The sequence below is a fragment of the Myotis lucifugus genome, unplaced genomic scaffold (genome assembly GCF_000147115.1).
Source record: "Myotis lucifugus unplaced genomic scaffold, Myoluc2.0 scaffold_301, whole genome shotgun sequence".
NCBI lineage: Eukaryota > Metazoa > Chordata > Mammalia > Chiroptera > Vespertilionidae > Myotis > Myotis lucifugus.
This window is the reverse complement of record NW_005871349.1, coordinates 1,242,205-1,266,553: the sequence shown is the minus strand read 5'-3', so window position 1 is coordinate 1,266,553 and position 24,349 is coordinate 1,242,205. Positions and strand designations below refer to the sequence as shown.

Here is a 24,349-nt window from a genome sequence, read left to right as displayed (position 1 = left end):
CCAGAGCGTCATCTGCTGGCCCTGGATTCATGTCCAAGACCAGCCATCGCTCCACTTTGGGGTGGCTTCTACCAGGTTTCTTCTCATGCCTGCTGTGCTGCTTCTCCATGGAACTAAAATTAAATAACCTTTGCTTTGCCATATCCCTAAAAGGATAAGGAATTCATCTTTGAAACAACGCTTTGAACTCAGTCTCCCAGGAAACATTGTGGCTTCGGGCCTCAATGTCAGTGTTCTCACCTCTGTGTTGGCCCTTCCCAGGTACATGAGAGCTACAGGCGGCGCCTCCAGGGTGATGTGTGACAATGTGCCAGGCCTGGTGAGCCGCCAGCGGCAGCTGTGCCACCGACACCCAGACGTGATGCGTGCCATTGGCCTGGGCGTGGCAGAGTGGACAACGGAGTGCCAGCACCAATTCCGCCAGCACCGCTGGAACTGCAACACCCTGGACAGGGACCACAGCCTCTTCGGCAGGGTCCTGCTCCGAAGTAAGTCCCCTGCCTCCAGGCCCCTCCTCGGGCGCTCCCCTCACACACTCCCACCTTTATTTGGTCTTTGAAGTCCCTGCTCATCTTTTCCGTGCATTTTATTCAGTTGGAAGCTTGTTCTGTTGGGGGCATTGGCCCTGTTTTACAGATGAGGACTTAAGAAATCAAGGACCTTGCCTAAAGTTGTGTGGGAGGCTAGTCCTAGATTAGAATGTAGACCCCAGGCTGACGTCTTAGACCTCTTTGCTCTATCTGTTGCTGGAGGAATTAGTGGACCAGATTTCTCAGACACGAGTGAGCGTGAGGTTCTTGGGGTACCACTGAAATAAGAATTTTCAGAAGCCCACCTGGGAGAATGAGATGTAGAAAAAGACTGTTTGCATGGAGTTACATCCCTCGGGTTTCAATGTCCCATGTCCCTTAACCCAGCCCTGAAAGAGGGGCAGCTGGGGGACCCAGAGCTCCATTCCATGTTGCAGCTGGGCCCAGCTCAGCATTCAGGCTAATGCAAGTCCATCAGTCCATTGTGTGGGTCCCACATGGCCATGGGCCGCGTGGGCACAGCGGAGCCCCTGCAGCCGGAGAGCCAGGAGCCCCGTCCGTAAGAGCCAAGAGAGTAAAAACCAAGAGAGCTTGCTCCTTTGTTCAGACGTTTAAATATTCAGGTTTCCAGCCCTTGCAGTGGCCACACCTATTCTGGCCGCTAATTTGTTCCCAGGTGTGACTGACACACAGGTAGGCACCTTCCACGTCACTGGGACCATACTGGGCATGCGTCTGTTGTCCAGTCAGTGGGGAGCAGACTTGGAAAGTGTGAAATTAGCAAAGCTGTACAAATGGCATGCCTATATCATCTAGTCTTCCCTTTACTCCTTTCCTGTTAATAATAACCAGATTATTGCCACAGTATCATATCCATGTCATGTCACACCCCTTCCTGTTCCTCCAGGTTCAGATTTTGTCTCTAGGAGAAAGGAGGCAGCAGCCACCGGGCTTTTGTTCTTTTTTAAAAAAAATATATTTTATTGATTTTTTTGCAGAGAGGAAGGGAGAGGGATAGAGAGTTAGAAACATTGATGATAGAGAAACATCGATCAGCTGCCTCCTGCACACCCCCTTCTGGGGATGTGCCCGCAACCAAGGTACATGCCCTTTACCAGAATTGAACCTGAGACCCTTCAGTTTGCAGGCTGACGCTCTATCCACTGAGCAAAACCAGTTAGGGCCCACAGGGCTTTCTTGACTTCTTTACTTGCACCTTCCAGAGGATTTGAGCAGAAGATGAGGATGGAGTGCTCAAATCTTTTATTGGCCATAAATGGCTATTATTACAATAATGTATAAATGTAATTAAAAAGCAGAGACAAATCTCTGCTCACACCTTTGACCTCCCATTCAGCTATTCAGTGTTGGGTCACCCTATATCTAAATTAAACTTTTATTTTCCAAGTAGACTGTAAATTCTATAAGGTCAGACTAGCCTGCCTTCTCTGCATCTCACTTGATGCTTTGTGTGTTGCAGACATCATTCATTCATTGAACAGTTGAGTGAATGAATGGATGAGCTTGTAGTGAACACCTATTATTTCCCAGGTACACTTGAGGCAGAAGGGTATTTATGGAGGGTAGGAGTGTGAACCATGATTACATAGTTGGGTTGTTTTTGTTTTGTGTGTGCGTGTTTTTTCACTCAGGAGCATTAAACTTCATATAATTGCCTGGCGGGCGTGGTTCAGTGGTTGAGTATCAACCTATGAACCAGAAGATCAAGGTTCGATTCCTGGCTAGGGACATGCCCGGGTTGCGGGCTCGATCCCCCAGTGTTAGGTGTGCATGAGGCCACTGATCAATGATTCTCTCTCATCAATGATGTTTCTCTCACTCCCTCTCCCTGCCTCTTTGAAATCAATAAAAAAATTTTTTTAAACCCATTAACATTATATAATTGCATGCATAAAAAACTTTTTAACGTCCTGAATGTGGAAAGTAGCTCACGAGCTGGTATAAAGAGAAAATTAACTGCAAATCACATTTTATTTTTTTAAAAAAATTGTTCCTTAACCTGGTGTTATAAGCATTTTCCAAGAAATAGCACAGTCCATTTGCTACTGGGAAATCTGACTGAAAACACAAAAGTTTTGTGTGAACCCCAGAAACAGGAAACTTTACACTTGTTTTTGCCCACCCCACCCCCCATTCCTAAGGAAATCATCCAGGCTGTACACTTGGTAATGCTTAACAGAGGGTGTTTCTATCTTGTAATCATCACAGCCCCGGGGTTTTATGAGGCCAAATGCATAACTGAATGTCTCTGAAATCCCCCCAGGGCGTAGTGCACTCACTCTCAGTGTATCCCTCAAGGAAATTTATGGCCAAATTCTGCAATTTTATTCTCTAGCTTAAGAACTATATTCTTCTGCATTCCTCTTGGAGTTTTGATATGACATCGCACATTTTTGAAAGGCTAATAGTAAATTTCAGCAACATGGAATTTTCAGACTTCACCTAGATTAGCTCACTAGTGAATCAATTAAAGTGCCGGAACTTGTCAAAGAAAGTTTGCAAATATTTATTAGCACAAGATACCTTTGGACAAGTTATGCAAGGCTCTCGGTGTTTAAGATACATCAGGGTTTTTCCTTTTCAAAGTGCTCACAAGCATTTCCCAATGATTTCAAATTAAATGTCCTTCTCATTTATAGAAATGATTGCCTCTAAATTCTGTCTATGAAAATCTGTTAAGATGTCTCTATATTGAAGAAAATCTTTAGATCACAAATCAAAGGACCTAATTTTGACCACTAATCCTCAAGGCCTGCCAAAGCTGGGAGTTCATTCATAAAATGCTTTAATTTAATCTTGACAGTGTTTGTTTCTTCAGAGCAGTGGAGTGCTGAGAAGGAAGAGGTTGGAACTAGTTTGACTTAGTCTAAGGCCTCAAGTAAATAAGAGATTCTAACTTGTATTTCCTTCAGAGTTCTTTCAGATGAAGCTTGAATGCTTTGCCAAGTACTCAAAACTTAAAACACCCAAGCTACACAATTTCTTTCCATTCTTCATAGAAGGCCAGATTTCTTCCTGGACATTTATGTAAACTCCTGTGACTGTCAGTGATGATTTTGCGTTGATTCTGGGAGGGCTGAATTTGGCCTAAGGTAGTTTATCCTGGAAATCATCATGAAATTCCAGTAAAGCCTTCCAAAAATTTTTATAATTAATTGCTTGGAGGGAAATTCACATCTTAGAATTGTGAAGAACTTCCTTTGGAAACCTAAATGTGTCCTTATAGATGACTAGGAAGGCAAAGGGCGATGCCATTTATAGAAAGAACATAAAAGTTACTAACACATCCCAGGGTCATAGAGAGATGGAGAACATTTGCCTCTTTTGCTTCAGCCAGCTTAGAGTAAGACACCCATTTTTTGTAACATTTGCATTTCACTCATTCAACAAACTATCGCTAGTCACAGGCTGAGAAACTTAAATCCATATATCCCTGCAAGAATATACCTCTAGAGTTCTTGAATGAACCTCTAAAAGGTCATTAGGTCTCATCCTTGTAAATGTAAAAAATAAAAATAAAAAAAGTTTAAAAAGCAAGCATTTCCAAAGAGTTGAACCCATAACTTTCCAACAAGCCTAGCTTCTAGTGTTCTGCTCTACCAGGTAACAATCCCTAACTGCAAACAAAAACTATGCTTATGCACTTAGGATAGACATCGTCTGACTTATCTCAACCCCAAAATTAGAGAAACGAATAGTAACACATCAGGAAGTCTAAATATCACTATTTCGATTTGGATTTTATTTCATATTATGATGGCTTTAAAAAGAATTCGTTTTTCTAAGAAGAGCCCCAAGGTCAAAATTTGTTTTGTTAGAAAGCCAACTCTTGAAATGTGCTACTATTTCACACATAGCATTTTAGTGATTCATCTAAGACACTTAACTGAAAACATCTTAAGGCCACATCTAACATGATACCAAAACATCTGGAGGTAAAATGCAAAATCAGTCCCCATGCTACATTTTTAGTTAAATAAATAAACATCTCTCTATTTAGTAATGTGCTTGAATAATAAGTAAGGTATTTTTGCTTTAGAAATTATTTCTGAAAGGCAGCAGATTTTAAGTGATTTTTTTCTTTCAGCCAACAGGTCGATGCAATTGTACCTTAAGCCAGGATGACCGCTTGCCTAGACAATTTATTTCTCTACAGCTTTCAAATTACTGTCTGGCCACTGGCATTCTATCATTGAGATCGTCCATATTTTCCCCCTAAAAGACCACCTCATAAAATTTCTCTTCGTTCTCAGTAAAAAAAAAAAAATAAGAGTAGTGCTAAGTACCTTAAGCACTTGGGAATTTCCCCTCTATGTGATATCTCTAACTGTGGACACTGAACTCCAATCCAAAACCAGACTTTAGCAGCTCAGTGGGGTAACTAATGACAAGGCGTTTTCCTAAACTGTAAAATGGGTATAATAAAAATCTCATTTATCTGAGAGCCACAACCTGAGAGTAAACCACATTAACTTCAGTTAGTCACCATCTTTTATAAAACAACTCAATTCCACTTAGAAAATCTGTAATCCTTCTAACCTGGGACTCTGAAACAGCCCTTGTGACCATCACATTTTCCTCTTGAGACCACCACCTGCTACCTATAGCAAATATTCATATAATTGATTTTACCTAACTACAGAGCATGACTGATTTCTTTTTATGATGGCTAAAGATTTGGGGGCAGATATTTTTGGAGGGCTGAGGTAAGTGCCATTTAATATGGTGTAGATACGTTTTCCTGATTTTTAATAATGAGACTAGCAGAGTAAAGATTGCAAAGGGCATTATATAATGTACACAATAAATTTTAGCGCCGAATGACAGACAGAACCAAGCAGGGCTCTGATGCGGAAAGGTGGTTTGTTCTCCCAGCTGTGTGGTTCAAAAAGTCACACTCGTCTTGACATACTGGATCGCCAAATGGCTCTGTTTTCTGCTGCATTGGCAGGAGGCGGTTCAGCCTGTATTTTGATTGTTAATATATTTGCTGCAGCAACCATTAATAAAAAGGCGTGCTAATAACAATGAAATACAGCTCCCCTTGAAAAATGAGGTGTACACAGACCCTAAAGAGCCTTATATCTGTCACTGTACCACAACACTGTGTCATGAGTTACTACAGATTATTAAAATAATTTAATGTAGTTATTGCACTGAAATATGTACCTTTCAGCCTGCAAGTGAAAGTAGCCTGTGTGCTAATAAAGAACAATTCTAAGAAATCACCCCAAAGGGTCCTTGCCCCAGTGTAATTATAGGCGGTAAATTTGTTTCCTTCCAGAGAAACCAACGGAAAGCTTTCTACTGTCTTTTACCCAATACCAGTGACTAGTGCAGGTGTTCCAGAAGAAAGTAAATTCACCGTCATAGTTAGACGTAGTCTGTAACTAGGATATTGCATATTGCCTTCAACAATCTCCCAATTACAAGTGAAAATCGATGCCACGCCAGCGCTCTCCAGTGTTAGCGCTGGGGGCTGGTCACTGCCTAGAATTCTCTTCCCACCTCGGCCCCTAGATTTTTTTTTTTTAATTCGGAATTTCAGTCTGAAATATTAAATGTATACAAGTGCCCTCAGAAATGCCTAGAGGCTTGGCAGGTGTGTTGTTTTTATTTCAAGGTTTTATTCATGGGGTATCATGGAATAGCCAAGATCTATTATGTAATGAAAGAACTGTAGAATTCGGACTGTATGTACAGATGAAAAAACAAAAATGTTCCTCTCCTCTCGTCTCGAACATGGAGGGTTCTGGGTTAAGCAAGCGCGTGTATGAGACTGACGTGAATTCGGGAGCTGGGCAAGGCAGGCTTTCACTGTACTTTCTTTTCCTCTCTGTTTACCTTAAGGACAGTTGTCATACAGGCATCTAAATTAATAACAGCTGCCCTAACCGGTTTGGCTCAGTGGATAGAGCGTCGGCCTGCGGACTCAAGGGTCCCGGGTTCGATTCCGGCCAAGGGCATGTACCTTGGTTGTGCGCACATACCCAGTAGGGAGTGTGCAGGAGGCAGCTGATCGATGTTTCTCTCTCATTGATGTTTCTAACTCTCTATCCCTTCCCCTTCCTCTCTGTAAAAAATCAATAAAATATATTTTAAAAAAATAAATTAATAACAGCTTATATTCGATGGTGATTCCTTTTAAGGAGCGAGGCTTGGCTCTAGAAAAGAATCCTTCAAGATGATCAGTCCCCTTTTGCCTAGTGTTGTAGTCTGTCCGAGGTAGAGCAAAGACTAACCAGCCCTCATCTGAACATCATTCAAAACTAGCAACTCCAGGCCGCTTTTAAGAAACGCATTTTTGTTTCAGGTAGTCGGGAATCTGCCTTTGTTTACGCCATCTCCTCAGCTGGAGTTGTATTTGCCATCACCAGGGCCTGTAGCCAAGGAGAATTAAAATCCTGTTCCTGTGATCCAAAGAAGAAGGGCAGTTCCAAGGACACCAGGGGCACCTTCGACTGGGGCGGCTGCAGTGATAACATTGACTATGGGATCAAGTTTGCCCGCGCGTTCGTGGATGCCAAGGAGCGGAAAGGCAAGGACGCCAGAGCCCTGATGAACCTGCACAACAACAGGGCTGGCAGGAAGGTAGGGCTGCGCGCTGCTCCCGGTGTGGGCTGCATGGCCTTACCGTCACTTAAGCTGAGCTGATCTTACACTTTCCTAGAGATGATAAAATGCACAGTCACGCATTCCCACTGTCCCCCAGCCCCAAGCTGTTTATTCTAAAGAATACCACAGCCCTAACCGGTTTGGCTTAGTGGATAGAGCATCGACCTGGGGACTGAAAGGTCCCAAGTTCGATTCCGGTCAAGGGCATGTACCTTGGTTGCGGGCACATCCCCAATAGGAGGTGTGCAGGAGGCAGCTGATCGATGTTTCTAACTCTCTATCCCTCTCACTTCCTCTCTGTAAAAAAATCAATAAAATATATTTTTAAAAAAAGAATACCACAGACTGGCCCTGGCCAGTGTGTTCAGTGGTTAGAGCACCAGCCTGTGCACCGAGGGGCCTCAGGTTCAATTCCCAGTCAAGGGCAATACCTGGGTTATAGGTTTAATCCCCAGACAACCAATCTATGTCTCTCTCACATCGATGTCTCTCTCTCTCCACTCTCCCTCCCTCCCTTTTTCACTGGCTTTAAAAGCAATGGAAAAAATATTCTCGGGTGAAGATTAACAAAAACAAAAACAAAAGAATACCACAGACTGGGTTGAAATACCTCACCCATGCTCCACCTTTCTTCCAACAGCTGAGCTGAAGTAGTCCACCCATTGCTTTTGGCATTGTGTAGAGTCAAGTGTTTTATGGTCCCTCTGGATACTGTGTCATTGACAGAAGGTATAATCTGTGGGTAAGCCTAGCTAGTGCTTCATCCCACACACCAATGGGACCTTGAGTGCTTGTAGTTAAAGGATATCAAGACCCAGAACATCTTCTCTCAAACATATCATGAAAGCAACTCACCATGAAAGCAACTTGACTGGCTTCTTTGGGAGTCAGGGATGCTATTTTTAGAACCAGACTTCCCTTGGGATTTCTGCTACTGGAGGAGTAAGTAGACTGAGGGAGGACATGGCCCAAAGGGGTACTCTATCCCTTATCTTCTACCCTTACTAACCTCCTGAGCTGTGACTTCACTGGCCAGTATTGACTCTCTACCTCCCTTTTATTAGATGAGGACATAGGCCCTCAGGTGCTCAAGGTCACATGGAGAATCGGTAGAAAACTCAAGACTAGAACTCAGCTTTCAACTGCTAGACGAGGGGTTTTCTGGCCTAGGATGAAGCCATTAAAACAGCGGTTCTCAACCTGTGGGTCGCGACCCCTTTGGGGGTTGAACGACCCTTTCACAGGAGTCGCCTAAGACCATCGGAAAACACATATATAATTACATATTGTTTTTGTGATTAATCACTATGCTTTAATTATGTTCAATTTGTAACAATGAAATTGGGGGTCACCACAACATGAGGAACTGTATTAAAGGGTCGCGGCATTAGGAAGGTTGAGAACCACTGCATTAAAAGGACAGTGTTTGAATCCATTGCTATGCCATGTCTTTCGGCACGGTGGCATGACCAGCATAACATTGTGCCATTGGTAAAAAGCATCCACTGGCTGGGGTAATGAAATATTTAGTCAGATTAATCAAGGCCTAAAATATGTAAAGTGTGAGAAGCACACTAATCTTGTATATAGATCAGAAATTTATTTTCATATATTTATAATACTTATTTTCACACAGATACAACCGCACTTGTATGATTAGATAAGATATACATTTCCAGCATTCTAGAAAGTCCCTTGCAGCCTCGTCCCAGGAATCAACCACAGGTGACTTCCATTGTCCTGTTTCCATTTTTTGCCATTGTGAATATAGCTAGTATCATTCTAATTGCATGAAAAACAAATAGTTAGGGCCATCCGAGAATAATCGGATTGCCAGTGAGAAGAGATGAACATAATTTGTCATTTGTCAACATAAAATTAAAATGTGCTTGATATTGATATATAAAGAAAGATCCGCATACAATTGAAAGGTCTGGGGGGGGTGGTCTTTAACATAAAAAAGAATTAAAAAATGCGGATCTGTTTGGATGAAAACTGTCTTATTACACTCACAGAGAGACCAAATGTCATTTAACAGGAGTTGAAAGGAAAGAACTCTTGCTTAGTACAAGGAATAAGATGAGTGTGACCTGAACTGTTTACAAATAGTACCTTTCTTGAACTTTAAAAGTCAACATTCCTTATGTTCATGAATTTATTAATTTATAGTGACTACTGCCAAAAAATATAGGCTGTGGTTGTGCAATCCTACGACTGTTGGTAATGACTGTTTGTGCAATAGTTTGGAGAGAGGACGATGTACAGTGACTTTGTTTTGACGTTGATACCGCCTGCATAAGTGATAAAGGGTGGTGTCTTTGATAGGAGTGTGCTGCTTAATTACTCAAGCAGGAAATATCGTCAGATCTCTCAGATTACAGATAAAGGCCCATGGTCACACACTGTATCCAAAAGCATGTTGACTCGTCGAAATAAATATTCATTGTGCTAAAGAGTTCATTAGATATCGAATGCCTCGGGTCTTTAGGACAGCAGATCTGGGCTATTATCTTGGAGGCCCTGAAGAAACATGACTTGTAATGTAAATCACATGATGCCTCACTGTGCAGAGGTGAACAGCTGTCAGGCCTCAGATAGTCTCCTGCCTACTCTGCAGAACTGAGGAGGCTACTTTTGATTGGAATAAAAGTGCACACGCTGACTTTTTAAAATGTGGCTTTAATTAATGGTGGGTGGGCAGACTTTTTCAAGGAGATGCATGATGTCAGTGAGTATGAACTTTAATGAGAGTGAATGCATTGAGATAAACATGCGTCTCTAATTCTCTCCTTGCCGTCGTTAGACCCCCCACTCCCGACTCCCCCTTCGTACAAGCAGAAGGTCTGTGGAATCAAAATGAGAACAGGCTGGGCTTGTGTGGAAGACAGGCCTCCTGAGTTAAACCTCCAACAGGCCTGGTTCTAGAAAACCCCACCACCCAGGGCTGACCACAACATTAGTTCCGTTCTATTTCTTCTTTGTGCTTTTCTGTATTTCCCCAATTGTCTAATATGAATATCTTATACTTTTTAAAATTGTGGTGGTGGTGGTGGGGGGCAATAGGGAGGACCAATACACTTTATTTAAAAGAAAACACATCTATTCCAATATGATTCTGTTTAGCCAATGCTATAAGTCGTAATTCAACACTGCCATTCACAAAAGACCTTAATTTTCCCCTAATATTTGAGCAGTTTAATTCACTTATTATAACAGCTGGTTAGAGCACCCTCATGTGTCTTTGTATGGTAATATCATTTTAGATCTGCGGTGCGACTGTATCATTTTACTCACCGCTTCAGCAGAATTTGTGATGGTGTTTCTTTCCTTTATATTGACTTGAAACTCATCCTTGATGGAGCCTTGTTTTCTACTTCCAAAGAGTCCTAGAAAGATAAATTTACCTTGTTCAACACAAACTTTCTATCCAGAAAGACACCCCACAGCTCCTCTCAGTGGCTCTTTTTAGGGGTAGAGAAGCCGTGTGATGAAAACCTTTGAGTTACATTTTAGGATAAGGGGAGGTGAATTACAAGCACAAGTGACTTGATCAATAGTCACCATTTGTTCCCTTTTGGGGTTGAAAATGGCTTTTAAATTAGTCCACTCTTTCCTTAATATGAAATAATCACAACTTCTTTTACCTTTCAAGAGAGAATATATATCAAAATCATGTATCCAGCAAAATTCTGCCTTTTAATCACTGGACATTTCTATAATAAGATTAAGAGGAATTCCATAAAAAATACTTTCCCTAAAAGGTATCTCTTACTATGGTAAAGATAGTACATGGGGTTTGAAATGAGACCCACATTAGCCTTAGCCGTGCAATACCAGTGGCTTCGCTCACTGAATTTCAGGTTCTGTCATGTGTAAAAGTGTATTATATGGTGCTCCAGGAAGACAGGCATAAGGCAAAGAGCAGAGAACCTGGTACGTAGTAGGTGCTCCATAAAAGTTCGTTCCTTTCCCTTTCGTGAAGTTATCTGTAACTTAGGTAATAGAGATAGGCACAAATTCAATTTGAACTATTACTTAGTTCACATTGAACTATTCAGTCTGATCACTACAGGTATCCACAGACTCATCTTTGGTTTAGTTTAACATCCTAATAAAAAAAAAACAGGCACATAGGTCCTGGCTGGGTAGTTCAGTTGGTTAGAGCATTGTCCCGATATACCAAGGTTGGGGGTAAGATCCCAGTCTGGGCACATATAAGAACCAACCAATGAATGCATAAATAAGTGGAACAACAAATCTATGTTTCTCTCCCCCTCCTTTCCTTGCTCTCTAAAATCAATCAATAAATAAGCAAATAAATAAATACATAATCCAGGCATATATTATTTGCTACTGTGCAAAATACTGTCAAATGTTTTATAATTTTACCTTTCAAAAACCCCTATGGGAATTTAAAAAACAGTATTAGTATTCCTATTTTTCAAATGAGAAACTGGGTCTTAGAGAGATGAAGGGACTGACCAGGGTCACATAATCACACAATCATGAAGTGCTGGGCTTGGGGGGGTTTCAAATCCAGTTGTGTTCACCCATATGCCCTCATCTACCTTTCCATGTTGTCTCTGTTGAGAATTTCTGAGACACACACACACACACACACACACACACACACACACACACACACACCACGCTATTTCTGTATTTTAAACAAACGAGCAGGAGCAGCAGCCACCGCCCTTGGAGTTATTTTTTCCTCTTTGTGTGTGTCTTTATTTTACAAGTTTTCTAAAATAAATATGTATCTTTTCTTAAAACAACAGGGAAAATGTTTTAAATGTAGAAACGTAACTGCTAATGATCGCGAACAGCTCAGCGCCCCTTAGCCTGTTTTAGTGGATTCACAGAATTTAATGACACCGCACGTTTCAGAACACCGCTCCTCGGTGCTGCTGGGCTAAACTTGTTCCAACAGATAATTTGTTATTGAATTACTTTGGGAAACGCTATTTGGGGCGCTAAGTTATATGTGGGAAAGAACAAGACAAAGAAGCCCCTGGCCATAAGAAACTAAACTTTAGTCAAGGAGACGCGTGAAATACAATTGGGAGGCAAGCAACATGCTAGGTGTGGAGTAGGAAATCAGCCGAAGGGCCAGTGAGCTGAGGAGAGAAAGGCTGTAGCACTAAACTGGGTGTTTGAGCTGGAGATAAAGACTTCCCATGGGGGAGACAGGGAGAGTGCTTTCCAGGATGGAGGGGCTACAAGACCAAGAAACACACTGGGACGGAAAGAACATCAGAGTGCAGGAATGACGAGGCTCTAGGGTGGAGCTCATGACTGAGAATTACTAGGAGCGGAGGCTGCAGACCCGAGTCTCAGCCAGACCTGGAGAGCCTTGAACGATGTCGCTGTGAAGCACTCAGCGGGTGTTGAGCAATGCAGGAGAAATTAAATGCTTAGGTTTCATGCTTATGCGTTGCTAACTTTTCCAGAGTCCACTTTAGAACAGTGACAGGTTCCAGAGTTCAAATCTTCTGTGATATGTTTGAATTGATGACTTAAAAATAGACTTGCTAGAAAAACCGTGAGATATGTCTACCTCCCTGAATTTTATTTTCAGCCATAAAATAAACATAGGACTGATGTGGATAGTAAGCTTCCCAGTGTTTATTAATAAAATATTGGCGGGGACTCTTTCCCCCTCCCCACGTGGGAGTCTGTACTTGTTCTTCAATGAATGTCCACCTTTGCAAAAAAAAAATAAATAAAATAAAATATTGGCTGGTTTGGCTCAATAGATAGAGCATCAGCCTGTGGCCTGAAGGGTCCCGGGTTCGATTCTGGTCAAGGGCACATACCTCGGCTGCAGGATGCATCCTGGCCCTGGTCAGGGCACATGTGGAAGGTAACCAACTGATGTGTCCCTCTCACATCAATGTTTCTCTCTCTCTATCTCTCCCGCTCCCTTCAATTGACTCTAAAAAATCAATGGAAAAATATCCTCAGGTGAGGTTTAACAATAACAGCAAAATTAACATATGGCAACTGTGTTGATATTTATATTTTAAATATAATGTTTACATTACTATTGGCTACTTGTTAGGGGTTCTTAGCTATTTACATTATCTTGACTGAGGTGCTATGGAGGCTGGGGTTCTGGAATGAGAACACTAGTTCTAATAATTGAGCATGACCTTGGACAGGCTACCTAACAAGAATTGCTATCCAAAATAAAATATGTACACACATGCACCAAGTTTTGAGCAAGCCTAAGAGGTAGGTAGCATTATTATCCGCATTTTGCATATGAAGAGACTAAGGTCTATAATAGGGTGGCCAGAATCAGCAAACAAACTGAATGTATTTGCTATCCGAAATTCAAGCCTACCTTGACATCCTGTATTTTATATGGGAGAAGTTCAGAGCATGAAGGGATCCAGAGTTTCTATCTCATGCCCCACCCAGCCCTGCACCGCTCAAGATTAGCGCTGTGGAGCACTGGGGCGCCCAGACAAAGCAGGCACTCCTAAGTTCTCTCTGCAGGAAATGCCTCCAGAGTAAACAGGAATGGACATCATCCAAGATGTAAACATGACCTTATAGGCAAGTAAACTTAGGGCCTAATAAAGACTTCCAAGAATAGGTCCGGTGATGCCATTTAATATACATAATAAATAATGCATCTGAACCAAGAGAACTGGGCAGGATTCAAAAGAAATCACTCTTAAAAAAGAATTACCAATAGAGAAGAAAATGATAACATTGAACTGAACTATAGAGCCAGATTGCTTTAACCTCCTATTCATCCTAACCCTCCCTTCAACAGCATTCAACATCTTTATGAGGCACAACCTTCACTTAGTAGAAATGTGTTTTCTGATTGGTCTCCTTAGTTCATAAAATTGAATGCCTTTTGAAAAATGAGATCAGCTCTACCAGCCTCACTTCTGTCTTGTTGGACTCAAAAGTAGTATGTGCTTGATACTGTAGATCTTTATACAGCACATGAATTAAAAACTACCCAGGCTTAAAGTCCCAAAGCAGAGAATAACTTAACAAAGTGCTTATAGTTCCGTGTAAAGTTCTATTACTCATAGAAAAATGTTTTTTAGACTGGCCTCATTAGTCAATGAGAATTATTGTGCCCCCCGCCCCCCCCCCCAATGTATACACACATTAACAGCTGGTAGCTCAGTTTTGAAAATGAAATGTATTTTTTTTAATAAACCTGCCTTTTTAATTATTCAAAGTGTGTATATACATTTTGGGGGGGACAGTCTATATATGGTTAGACAAGAATAATGTTCTTGAATTCCACAAATAAAAATTCCACACCTTATATTTCCTAGCTAAGCCCACCCACAGTCACTGTTTTCAAAGAATGATGGTGCTCAAGAAATCACAATGTCTTATTTAAGTTAATAAGTTATTGCATAAGCAAATTAACTGCACAGGCCAGTAATAAATATTCCTTGTTTTCCTAGTTTCAAAGCATATATATTTGAAAGATATAAGTTGGTCTGATTTTCAGTAACTCAGAGGCATTGACCTGTCAAAAGGATTTAACTGTTTATAAATGTACTAGAGGCCCGGTGCACGGATTCCTGCACCGGTGGGGTCCCTTGGCCTGGCCTGCGAGGATCGTGCTGAAAACAGCTCTCCAACATTTGCCAAGGGGTCCCCGATTGTGAGAGGGTGCAGGCCAGGCCGAGGGACCCCACGGGTGCACGATCGGGGTTGGGGAGGAACCGCAGGAGGGCTCCAGGGCGTGTCTGGCCCATCTCGCCCAGTCCCAATCCGCCAGACCCCAGCAGCAAGTTAACTTACTGGTCAGAGCGTCTGCCCCCTAGTGGTCAGTGCGCATCATAGTGACTGGTCAAACAGTCGAACGAATGGTCGGACACTTAGCATATTAGGCTTTTATTATATAGGATTTGGCTTTAGGCCAGAATCTGAAAATTAAATAATGTTTTAATGTTTGTTTTCCTCAGGAAAATTGATATAGGTGCAGAAGCGTTGCTTTATGGCATATCCCCAACTAAAAAGTGAAGTACTAACACTCCTTTGAATGCTCAAGTTAACTAAATAAGTTAGTTAAAACAGAGCATCTAAGAACCTAAAAGAAATTCTAAGTAGGATTTCTAAGGCAAGGTCAATTGTGAAGTGGGCATACCTTTCAAACAGGTGGATTGCCCTTTTTCTGACAGGAAGAGAATCACAGGACACAATACAGGGGTTTTTCAACTTAGACAAATGCAGAAACTTACAACAAAAATATCTTCATGTAAGAAGTCTTACAAAGACACCCTGGCATTGCTGGGGTTAGTCTTCAGAAAAGCTGAATTAAGAAACCCAAATTTTATTCTCCTTTGGAGAAGTTTGTCTTTATAACTGGCAAAACAATTCTCTGTAGATTAATTAGACATGCAAACACTAAGTGTAAATACTTTTGTAGACTCCACTGAACCTAGAGACCATAAACTCCAGGGGGTTGGCCAACGCCCATTTTAGAAACACAGGTAGAATGATTTAAGGCGGCAGCCTGGTGTCAGGCAGGCATGGGTTACATTCTGCCTTAGCCACACTGGCTGGGAGACCCTAGAGCAAGGTCCTCAGCTTGTAGGTGTCTGAATGACCTCATCTGTGAAATGGGATGAAAATAATATAAACCTTCCATGCTAGAGATTGAGTAAATAGTGAAAATGAAGTACCCAGCATGGTTTGACATGGTAAGAGCCTAATGATGTTATGACTCCTTATTATGCTCTGGCAGTAAACTGGGGCAGATCAATATAAAATAGGATGTTCTAGCCTGAACAGTGCATGCATTTCCTTCTTCCATCACTTCTGTTTTTAAATTCAGACGTCTCTGTGGTGTGTAATATTTATAAGTTTCTTAAATTCTAAGAGTAGAGAATAACCTCTGTAAACCTGAAGGCTTAAAATGCTAAAACCCAAACATTTAAGGACCATCAAAACTTTGCCAAGATTTTAGCATTGAAGCAATTATGAGCTTATTGAAAATGTTTATTGAGAAAAGTTAGATGGTAAGCTAAGAATGATTCCTATGAGACTAAACACCAAGAGTCCTTAGCAGTCAAATTTATTTGTCTTAAAAAGTAGTCACGCCCTAACCGGTTTGGCTCAGTGGATAAAGCATCAGCCTGCAGACTGAAGGGTCTCAGGTTCAATTCTGGTAAAGGGCATGTACCTTGGTTGTGGGCACATCCCCAGTAGGGGGTGTGCAGGAGGCAGCTGATCGGTGCTTCTCTCTCATCAATGTTTCTAACTCTCCATCCCTCTCCCTTTCTCTCTGTAAAAAATCAATAAAATATATATTTTTAAAAAGTAGTCATGTCAAATGAGCAAGGATGTACTGACAGGATGCCACAGAGTAAACATAAGATGGGGTTAAGCAAATGGTGTGGGGAGAAGGGTTGAAGAAGAATTGAGCTGGCCACAATGCTGATATAAAAAGCCTGAGGGCTGTGAGGGTGTGAAGAGAAGGACAAAAGAGAAGGCTGGAAATGGCATCTTGACTGCAGCCTGCTTTAAGAATGAAAGAAAAAGGAAGTAGAACAAGAGACCCTTTAGAAAAGATCCAAGACAAAATAGAAAATAGAACCCGTGTCGTGCATGGGCTGTGGCCTAAGTTTCCAGAAAATGTTCTCAGCATCACTCATTGGAGAAAAACAGCAAGTCACTGTACCGGATTCTTTCCTGTGTTCTTTCTTTTGTGAAAACAATACTTGCATGAACAAAAGTAACAAATGGAGCCGTGCAAAAGTGTATCATAAAATGGACCATTTCATCTCCTCAGAATCCTGGTCTCCTTCCAGAACATTTCACAGTGTAAGTGGTCTCAAGGCTGTGGACAGGACATATACTATTACACCTCTTCTTCCCCCAAACCTCATTAAAGACATAGTCATGGAATAAAAAATGGTTGAAGTCAACAGTAAAGAGAATGGCCAAAGCAATGAGGGAGCTCAACAAGTTTCAGGAGCGTGGAAAGCAAATGAAGAAATTATAACTGATAAAGAGGGATGGAGAAGCCACAGCAGATGGGGGAAAAGAAAAGGCAGGTGGAGCAATAGCCAACGTGGGAGCAAAGATGCTCTGAGAAAATTTTCTATACAAATGAGCACTGGAGAGAAGCACAGGCCTGAACATTGGGATTAACTGAAAAATCCATAGATGGAATCCTGAATCCCATCCCCTCCTCTCCACCCTGGAGCAGAATCCTGGAAGTCTGGCATAACCTCACAAGCTTTTAGGAGTTAGCTTCAAGCATAAAAACCAGTATCCCACCCACTCACCAAAAAGTAAACCTCTCTGTCCCACAAGCTTCACCAGAGTTTCTGATTATGACTTCATTCTTAGATATGAAGAGACTGTCCAAGGATTACCATACATTTGAGCACATTCAGCAGTATGAAAGAAAAAGGCCAAAAAGGGGAGGAAAAATGCCCCCATGAGAAAAAAAAATCAATAAATCAGGGATGAGAAGAGAATATTTAAAAAGCGTACTTAGTCTACTTACAGAGATTCAAGAAGATAGTAGTAACATCCATAAACAATAAGGATGGATGCTTTGAAAAACTGACGAGAACAAGAAAGAACTTGGAAGAGAAAGCCAAACGGATCTCCCAGAAAGTAAAACAGTAGCCTGAAAGACACATGGAGTTTAAGGAGATTCACAAAAACATCCATCTTCACCACTTGAATTTGAAACCAACTGAAAGATGGACAAGGGAGGCGGATGGATGGAGCAACCGCATCTGTCGCGCTGAGAAGAAAGCTGCCCTGAAGGATGTAGCTTCAGAGCTTCAACATGCTTCCCACACTCCACCCCTGAACTGGGCAGACTTACCACCCAGTCACTGGCTGGGCACTGGGCTCTCTGCAGGGAGCCACTTGCTGGAGGGTAGGAGCTGATTATAACGCATCCCCACAAGCCAGCAGATGCCCAAAGAGAAGGACCCTCAGGCATACAAGTCCTGTTCTTTCCTTTAAACTCACCAGTTGGGCAAGTCACTTCTTTTCCCCTGGGGGGAGAAATGCGTGAGGGGGAGGAGAGAACCAGGAGCATTACTCTAATGGAATTTCTTCCTCAAGAAGCCGAGAAGAAACTATGAAAATAGTTTAATTATGTGATAATTACGGGTTTCAGATGTATTCTCTTTTTCCGTTAAACTATGAAAATAGTAAAGAGAAAATATAAGAGACATGGAGGATGGATTCAGACGATGCGGCAACTGACTAATTAGAATGCCACGAAGAGAAACTAAACAAGTAGGGAAACAAAGTGCAGAGAAAAGGTCTCGGTGCCAGAGGACACGAGTTTCCCGATTGGAAGAGCCCACCGAAGGCTGAGTAGGATTGTTTTTAATCCTAAATATTTCATTAGGATATTTCAAACACCGAAGATAATGGAACGTTTCTAGAAGCTTTTATGTAGAAAAATAATCAGTTTAGAAAGATGTAGTAAGACATCAGACTCCCCATCCACAATACTGCAAGCCAAGGCCTATGGAGTAATACCTCCACAGTTTTCAAGGAAAATTCTTTTCATTTCAGAATTCTATACTCAGCCAAACTATCGATCAAGTGTGAAGGCTAAATAGGCATCTTAGATATGCGAGAATTCAGGAAATGTACCTCCTGAGCACCCTCAAGCAGGGGCTGCAGCGAAGGAATAAAGGAGGGAAACAGGAGAAAACATGGCACCTCACAGAGCATGTCCAACGTGGGAGAGAAGGATATTAGGTCTCAGCTGTGTAGTCAGGCCAGGCTGGAATAAGGAGAAGGAGGACTATGGAGCCCCCAGGAAACAAGGTGAAGTGATGGAGTAGGGAGAAGGACTGAGAGGGTGGAAAGGATTAAGTTACAGTAAATGCAATTGGTTGCAAGTAAAATTAGAAAACGCCAAACTTCAGTCCAGGTACAGTCTTCTTTGGCACAGAGATTGTGATATTGGACCATAGATTATGAAACTCAGTCCTGGCACTGTCTGTGGTTGTGCAGTTAGCAGTATCACATAGATATTTGTTGTTTTGAGTTTTTAGAATCAAAGTCTAGACATATTTAGTGGGTGACTTAACTATAGTTACAGAACAAAACATTTTTACCAATTCTCATCAGAACAAAACATTTTTAAAAATTCTCACCAGAGGATATGTTTTTACTGACTTCTCTTTAGAGAGAGGGGGAGATAGAGATTGAGATAGAGATAGAGATGGGGATAGAGATAGAGATAGATAGATACATACATACATACATACATACATACATAATTACATCAGTATGAGAGAGAAACATGGATTGCTTGCCTCCCGGATGTGCCATGACCAGGATTAAACCCGCAGCCTTTTGGTGTACAGGACAATGCTTCAACCAACTGAGCTGCCTGGCCAGGGCCAGAACAGGACTTTGATGCATATCATCTTTGTTGCTATAAAAGGACAGGCACCATTGACTAAGACTGGGGTAGAAGGGGAGGAGGAACTGCAAAATCCTCCTAATAGATAGCACCTGTGACTTCTGGAACAGGGTATGTGTAAGTGTGCTCCTGGAAGTTGCAGAGATCAACAGAATCCTGATACAACATGTTGGGAGTTGGGGGGGGGGAGGCAAGTGAGGACTAAGTGAAGTTCGCACTCTCCATAATAAGAAATACGGAACCTTGGTTACAGGTACATAAACAGTGATATGCAGAGCTGCCACATTCAGTTGTGCCAGGGTTACACCACACACCTCCAGAGGGCTCCATTCACCTCTTAACATAGGGGTGCATATATCCTTTCTGATTGGTGTTTCAGGATTCTTAGGATATATTCCTAGAAGTGGGATCATTGGGTGAAATGGGAGTTCCATTTTTAATTTTTTGAGGAAACTTCATACTGTTTTCCACAGAGGCTGCAACAGTCTGCATTCCCACCAGCAGTGCACTAGGGTTCCCTTTTCTCCACATCCTCGCCAGTACTTGTCATTTGTTGATTGGTTGATCCTTGCCATTCCGGCAGGTGTGAGATGATACCTCATTGTTATTTTAATTTGCATCTCTGATGATCAGTGACTGAGCATTTTTGTATATGACTCTTGGCCAGCTGTATGTCCTCTTTGGGGAAGTGTCTGTTTAGGTCCTTTGCCTAATTCTTTAATTGGATTACTTATCTTCCTTTTGTTAAGTTGTATGAGTTCTTTATATATTCTGAAAATTACCCCCTTATCAGATGTAGCATTGGCAAATACGTTCTCCCATACAATGGGATCTCTTTTCATTTTGTTGATGGTTTCTTTAGCTGTGCAGAAGCTTTTTGTTTTGATGCAGTCCCATTTGTTTGTTTTTTCCTTTGTTTCCTTTGCTCTAGGACAGCGGTTCTCAACCTGTGGGTCGCGACCCCTTTGGCAGTCAAACGACCCTTTCACGGGGGTCGCCTAAGACCATCCGGCATATCAGATATTTACATTATGATTCATAACAGTAGCAACATTACAGTTATGAAGTAGCAACGAAAATAATTTTATGATTGGGTCACAACATGAGGAACTGTATTTAAAGGGCCAGAAGGATGAGAACCACTACCTAGGACAGTGATGGCGAACCTATGACACGCGTGTCAGAGGTGACACGAGAACTCATTTTTTTGGTTGATTTTTCTTTGTTAAATAGCATTTAAACATATAAAATAAATATCAAAAATATAAGTCTTTGTTTTACTATGGTTGCAAATATCAAAAAATTTCTATATGTGACACGGCACCAGAGTTAAGTTAGGGTTTTTCAAAATGCTGACACGCTGAGCTCGAAGGGTTCGCCATCACTGGCCTAGGAGATGTATCTACAAACATACTAGTATTGCTATGAGAGATGTCTGAGACTTTGCTGCCTATGATTTCTTCTAGGATTTTTATAGTTTCATGATGTACATTTAAGTCTTTTGTCCATTTTGAGCTTATTCTTGTGCATGGTGTAAGTTGGTGGTCTAGTTTCATTTTTTTGCATGTACCTGTCCAATTTCCCCAACACCATTTATTACAGATATTGTCTTGACTCCATTGTATGCTCCTGCCTCCTTTGTCAAATATTAATTGAGTGTAATGGCTTGGGCCAATTTCTGGGTTCTCTGCTCTGTTCCATTGATCTAAATGCCTGTTCTTGTGTCAGTACCAGGCTGTTTTTATTATAATGGCTTTGTAGTATAATTTTTATATCCAGTATTATAATTCCTCATACTTTGTTCTTCTTTCTCAAGATTGCTGAGGTATTTGAGGTCTTTTTGGATTCCATATAAATTTTTGGAGTATTTGTTCTAGATCTGTGAAATATGCCATTGGTATTTTAATAGGGTTTGTTTTTAATATAGATTGCTTTGGGTAGTAAGGACATTTTAATATTGTTAATTCTTCCAATCCATGAACACAGTATATTCTCCCATTTATTTTTATCTTCCTCTATTTTTTCAATGTCCTATAGTTTTCTGAGTACAGGTCGTTTAACTCCTTGGTTAAGTTTATTCCAAGGTATCTTTTTTGTTGTTGTTGCAAGAGTAAATTGGATTGTATTTTTAGTTTCTCTTTCTGAGAGTTCATTATTAGTGTATAAATATGCCATCTATATCTGGTTGTTAATTTTGTACCCTGCCACTTTGCCAAATTCATTTATTAAATCTAGTGAGGTTTTTTGTGGAGTCTTTATTTTTTCTATATACAATATCATGTGATCTGTGAATGATGACAGTTTCACTTCCTCCTTTGCAATGTGGATGCCTTTTATTTTTTCTTCTTGACTGATCGCTGTGGCCAGGACTTCCAGTACTATGTTGAATAAGAGTGGTGAAAGGGGACATCCCCTTTCTTGTTCCTGAGCTTAAGGGGAATGGTTTTAGTTTTTGCCCATTGAGTATATTGGCTGAAGGTTTTTCATGTATGGCCTTTACTATGTTGACATATGATCCCTCTATTTCCACTATGCTGAGATATTTATCAAAAATGGGTGCTGTATTTTTTCTAAATGATTTTTCTGCATCTATTGATATGGTCACATGATTTTTATCTTTCATTTTGTTTATGTGATGTATCACATTAATTGACTTGTAAATATAGTACCATCTTAGCATACCTGGGATGAATAACACTTGGTCATGGTGAGTAATCCTTTAAATATATTTTAGAGCCAATTTGCTAATATTTTGTTGAGGATTTTGGCATCTATGTTCATCAGGGATACTGGCCTATAATTTTCTTTCTTTATAGTGTCTTTATCTGGCTTTGGAATTAGGATAATACTGGCCTCATAAAAAAAAGCTTGAAAGTGTTCCTTCCTCTTGAGTTTTTTTTGGAATAGGTTGAGGATAGGAGTCAGTTCTTTTAATGTTTGCTAAAACTCCTCTGTGAAGCCATTCAGACCAGGACTTTTATTTACTGGGAGTTTTTGATTACTACTTCAATTTCATTAGTTGTTATTAGCCTGTTTCGATGTTCTGATTCTTCCTGATTCAGTTTTGGAAGATTGTGTGTTTCTAGGAATTTTTTCATTTTGCCCAGCTTGTTCAATTTGTTGCCATATAGTTGTTTGTAATATTTGTTTATAATCCTTTGTATTTCTGTGGGGTCAGTTGTTACTTCGCTTCTTGTTTCTGATTTTATTCACTTGGGACTTTGCTCTTTATTTCTTGATGCGCCTGGCTAGTAATTCATCAATCTTATTTATCTTTTCAATGAGCCAGCTCTTGGTTTAATTGATTTTTTGCATTGTTTTTAAAATTTCTATGTCATATTTTTTCCCACTCTGATCTTTATTATTTCCTTCCTTCTACTTACTCTGGGATTTTCTTGTTCACTTTCTAATTCTTTGAGTTGTAGGGTTAGATGTCTTATTAGAGATATCTAATTTGTTTCTTCAGGTAGGCCTGTATTGCTATGAACTTCCCTCTCAGGATTGCTTTTTCCCATAGATTTTGGGTTGTTTTGTGTTCATTTTTTCCTAGGAAGTTTTTAATTTCTTCCTTGATCTCATTGGTAACACATTTATCTATATATATAAAAGGCTAATTTGCAAAGTGTCCCCTCGGGAGTTTGACCAGGAGACTGGGAGTTTGATTGCTTGCTATGCCATGTGCTGACCACCAGGGGGCTTGGCGGAATGAAGGAAGGCCCCAGCAAGCAGCTGGAAGGAAGGCCCTGATCAACCCTGATTATCAGCCAGGCCTAGGGACCCTACCCGTGCACAAATTTCGTGCACTAGGCCTCTAGTTGTTTAATAATTTTCTATTTAGCTTCCATGTGTTTGAATGTTTTGAGTGTTTTCATTGTAGTTGATTTCTAGTTTCATGCCATTGTGATCTGATATGACATTTGATATGGTTTCAATCTTCTTGAACTTGTAGAGACTTTTTTGTGTGTTGTATCTATAGGTTGCTTTGGGTAGTATGGATATTTTAATGATGTTAATTCTTCAGCTTGTGGCCCCCTCTATTCAGCTGGGTGTGTGTAGAAAGGTCCAAGCTGTGCACCAAGGTCTGTTTTTCCTAGGCCTGGGCCCTGAAGGAGGTCAGATAAAACTCAAAGCACCCTGATTCCAACGTGGCAGCCAAGGAGGGAGAGAGTGTAAGTGAATATAAAGGAGTGAGAGAAAAGTGTGTGATGCATGTGTGTGTGTGAGTGAGGGACAGTTAGATCTCACAGGAATCTTGGGGATTGGCAGATCGGGCTCTCCTAGATGGGGTGTCCCTGTTACTGCCACAGGCACTCCCAGGCTGGGCGCGGCTTTGGCGTGGAGCCCACGCCATCTTGTCAAGGGGAGCATGAGTGTAGCCACACCGACACCCAGACTGGCCTCGGACACCATCCTGGACACGTGCAAGGAGCCATTTGCCGTCATAACCCGGATGGGACCACCACTGTGCTCTGGCTGTGAGTGGCACAGTACCCTGCTGTGAACTCCCAGACAGCTGCAGTGAGTGCACACCAAAGAGACCTCCCCACGCCATGCTTGCACCTTTCTCACCCATGGTCCCCAGACTTCAGCTGTGAGGGCAAGCCAGGGAAGGCCTCATGCCTTCGGCCCCTACCTTGGGACCCAGGATAAGGGTGGCGTTGCAACTTTAAAAGCAACCCTGGGGCTTCCCGCTTCTGGTCTAGAAGTCATACTGGTTGTTGCACCCAAAAACCAACCCCGAGCAGGCCTTGCCTCGGCCCAAGGACTGGGCTTGTGGGGG

At 41.4% G+C, this 24,349-nt stretch overlaps 1 protein-coding gene across 1 annotated transcript in view; it reads left to right on the top strand.

The window, feature by feature from the left end:
* The window catches only part of WNT2 (Wnt family member 2), a 55,466-nt gene that overhangs the window by 2,243 nt on the left and 28,874 nt on the right, over positions 1-24,349 (top strand). Inside the window, exons 2-3 of the mRNA XM_006100191.3 lie at positions 262-488; positions 6,865-7,142. Of these exons, the coding sequence (XP_006100253.1) occupies positions 262-488; positions 6,865-7,142 (505 nt within the window). The remainder of the gene's footprint in view (positions 1-261; positions 489-6,864; positions 7,143-24,349) is intronic.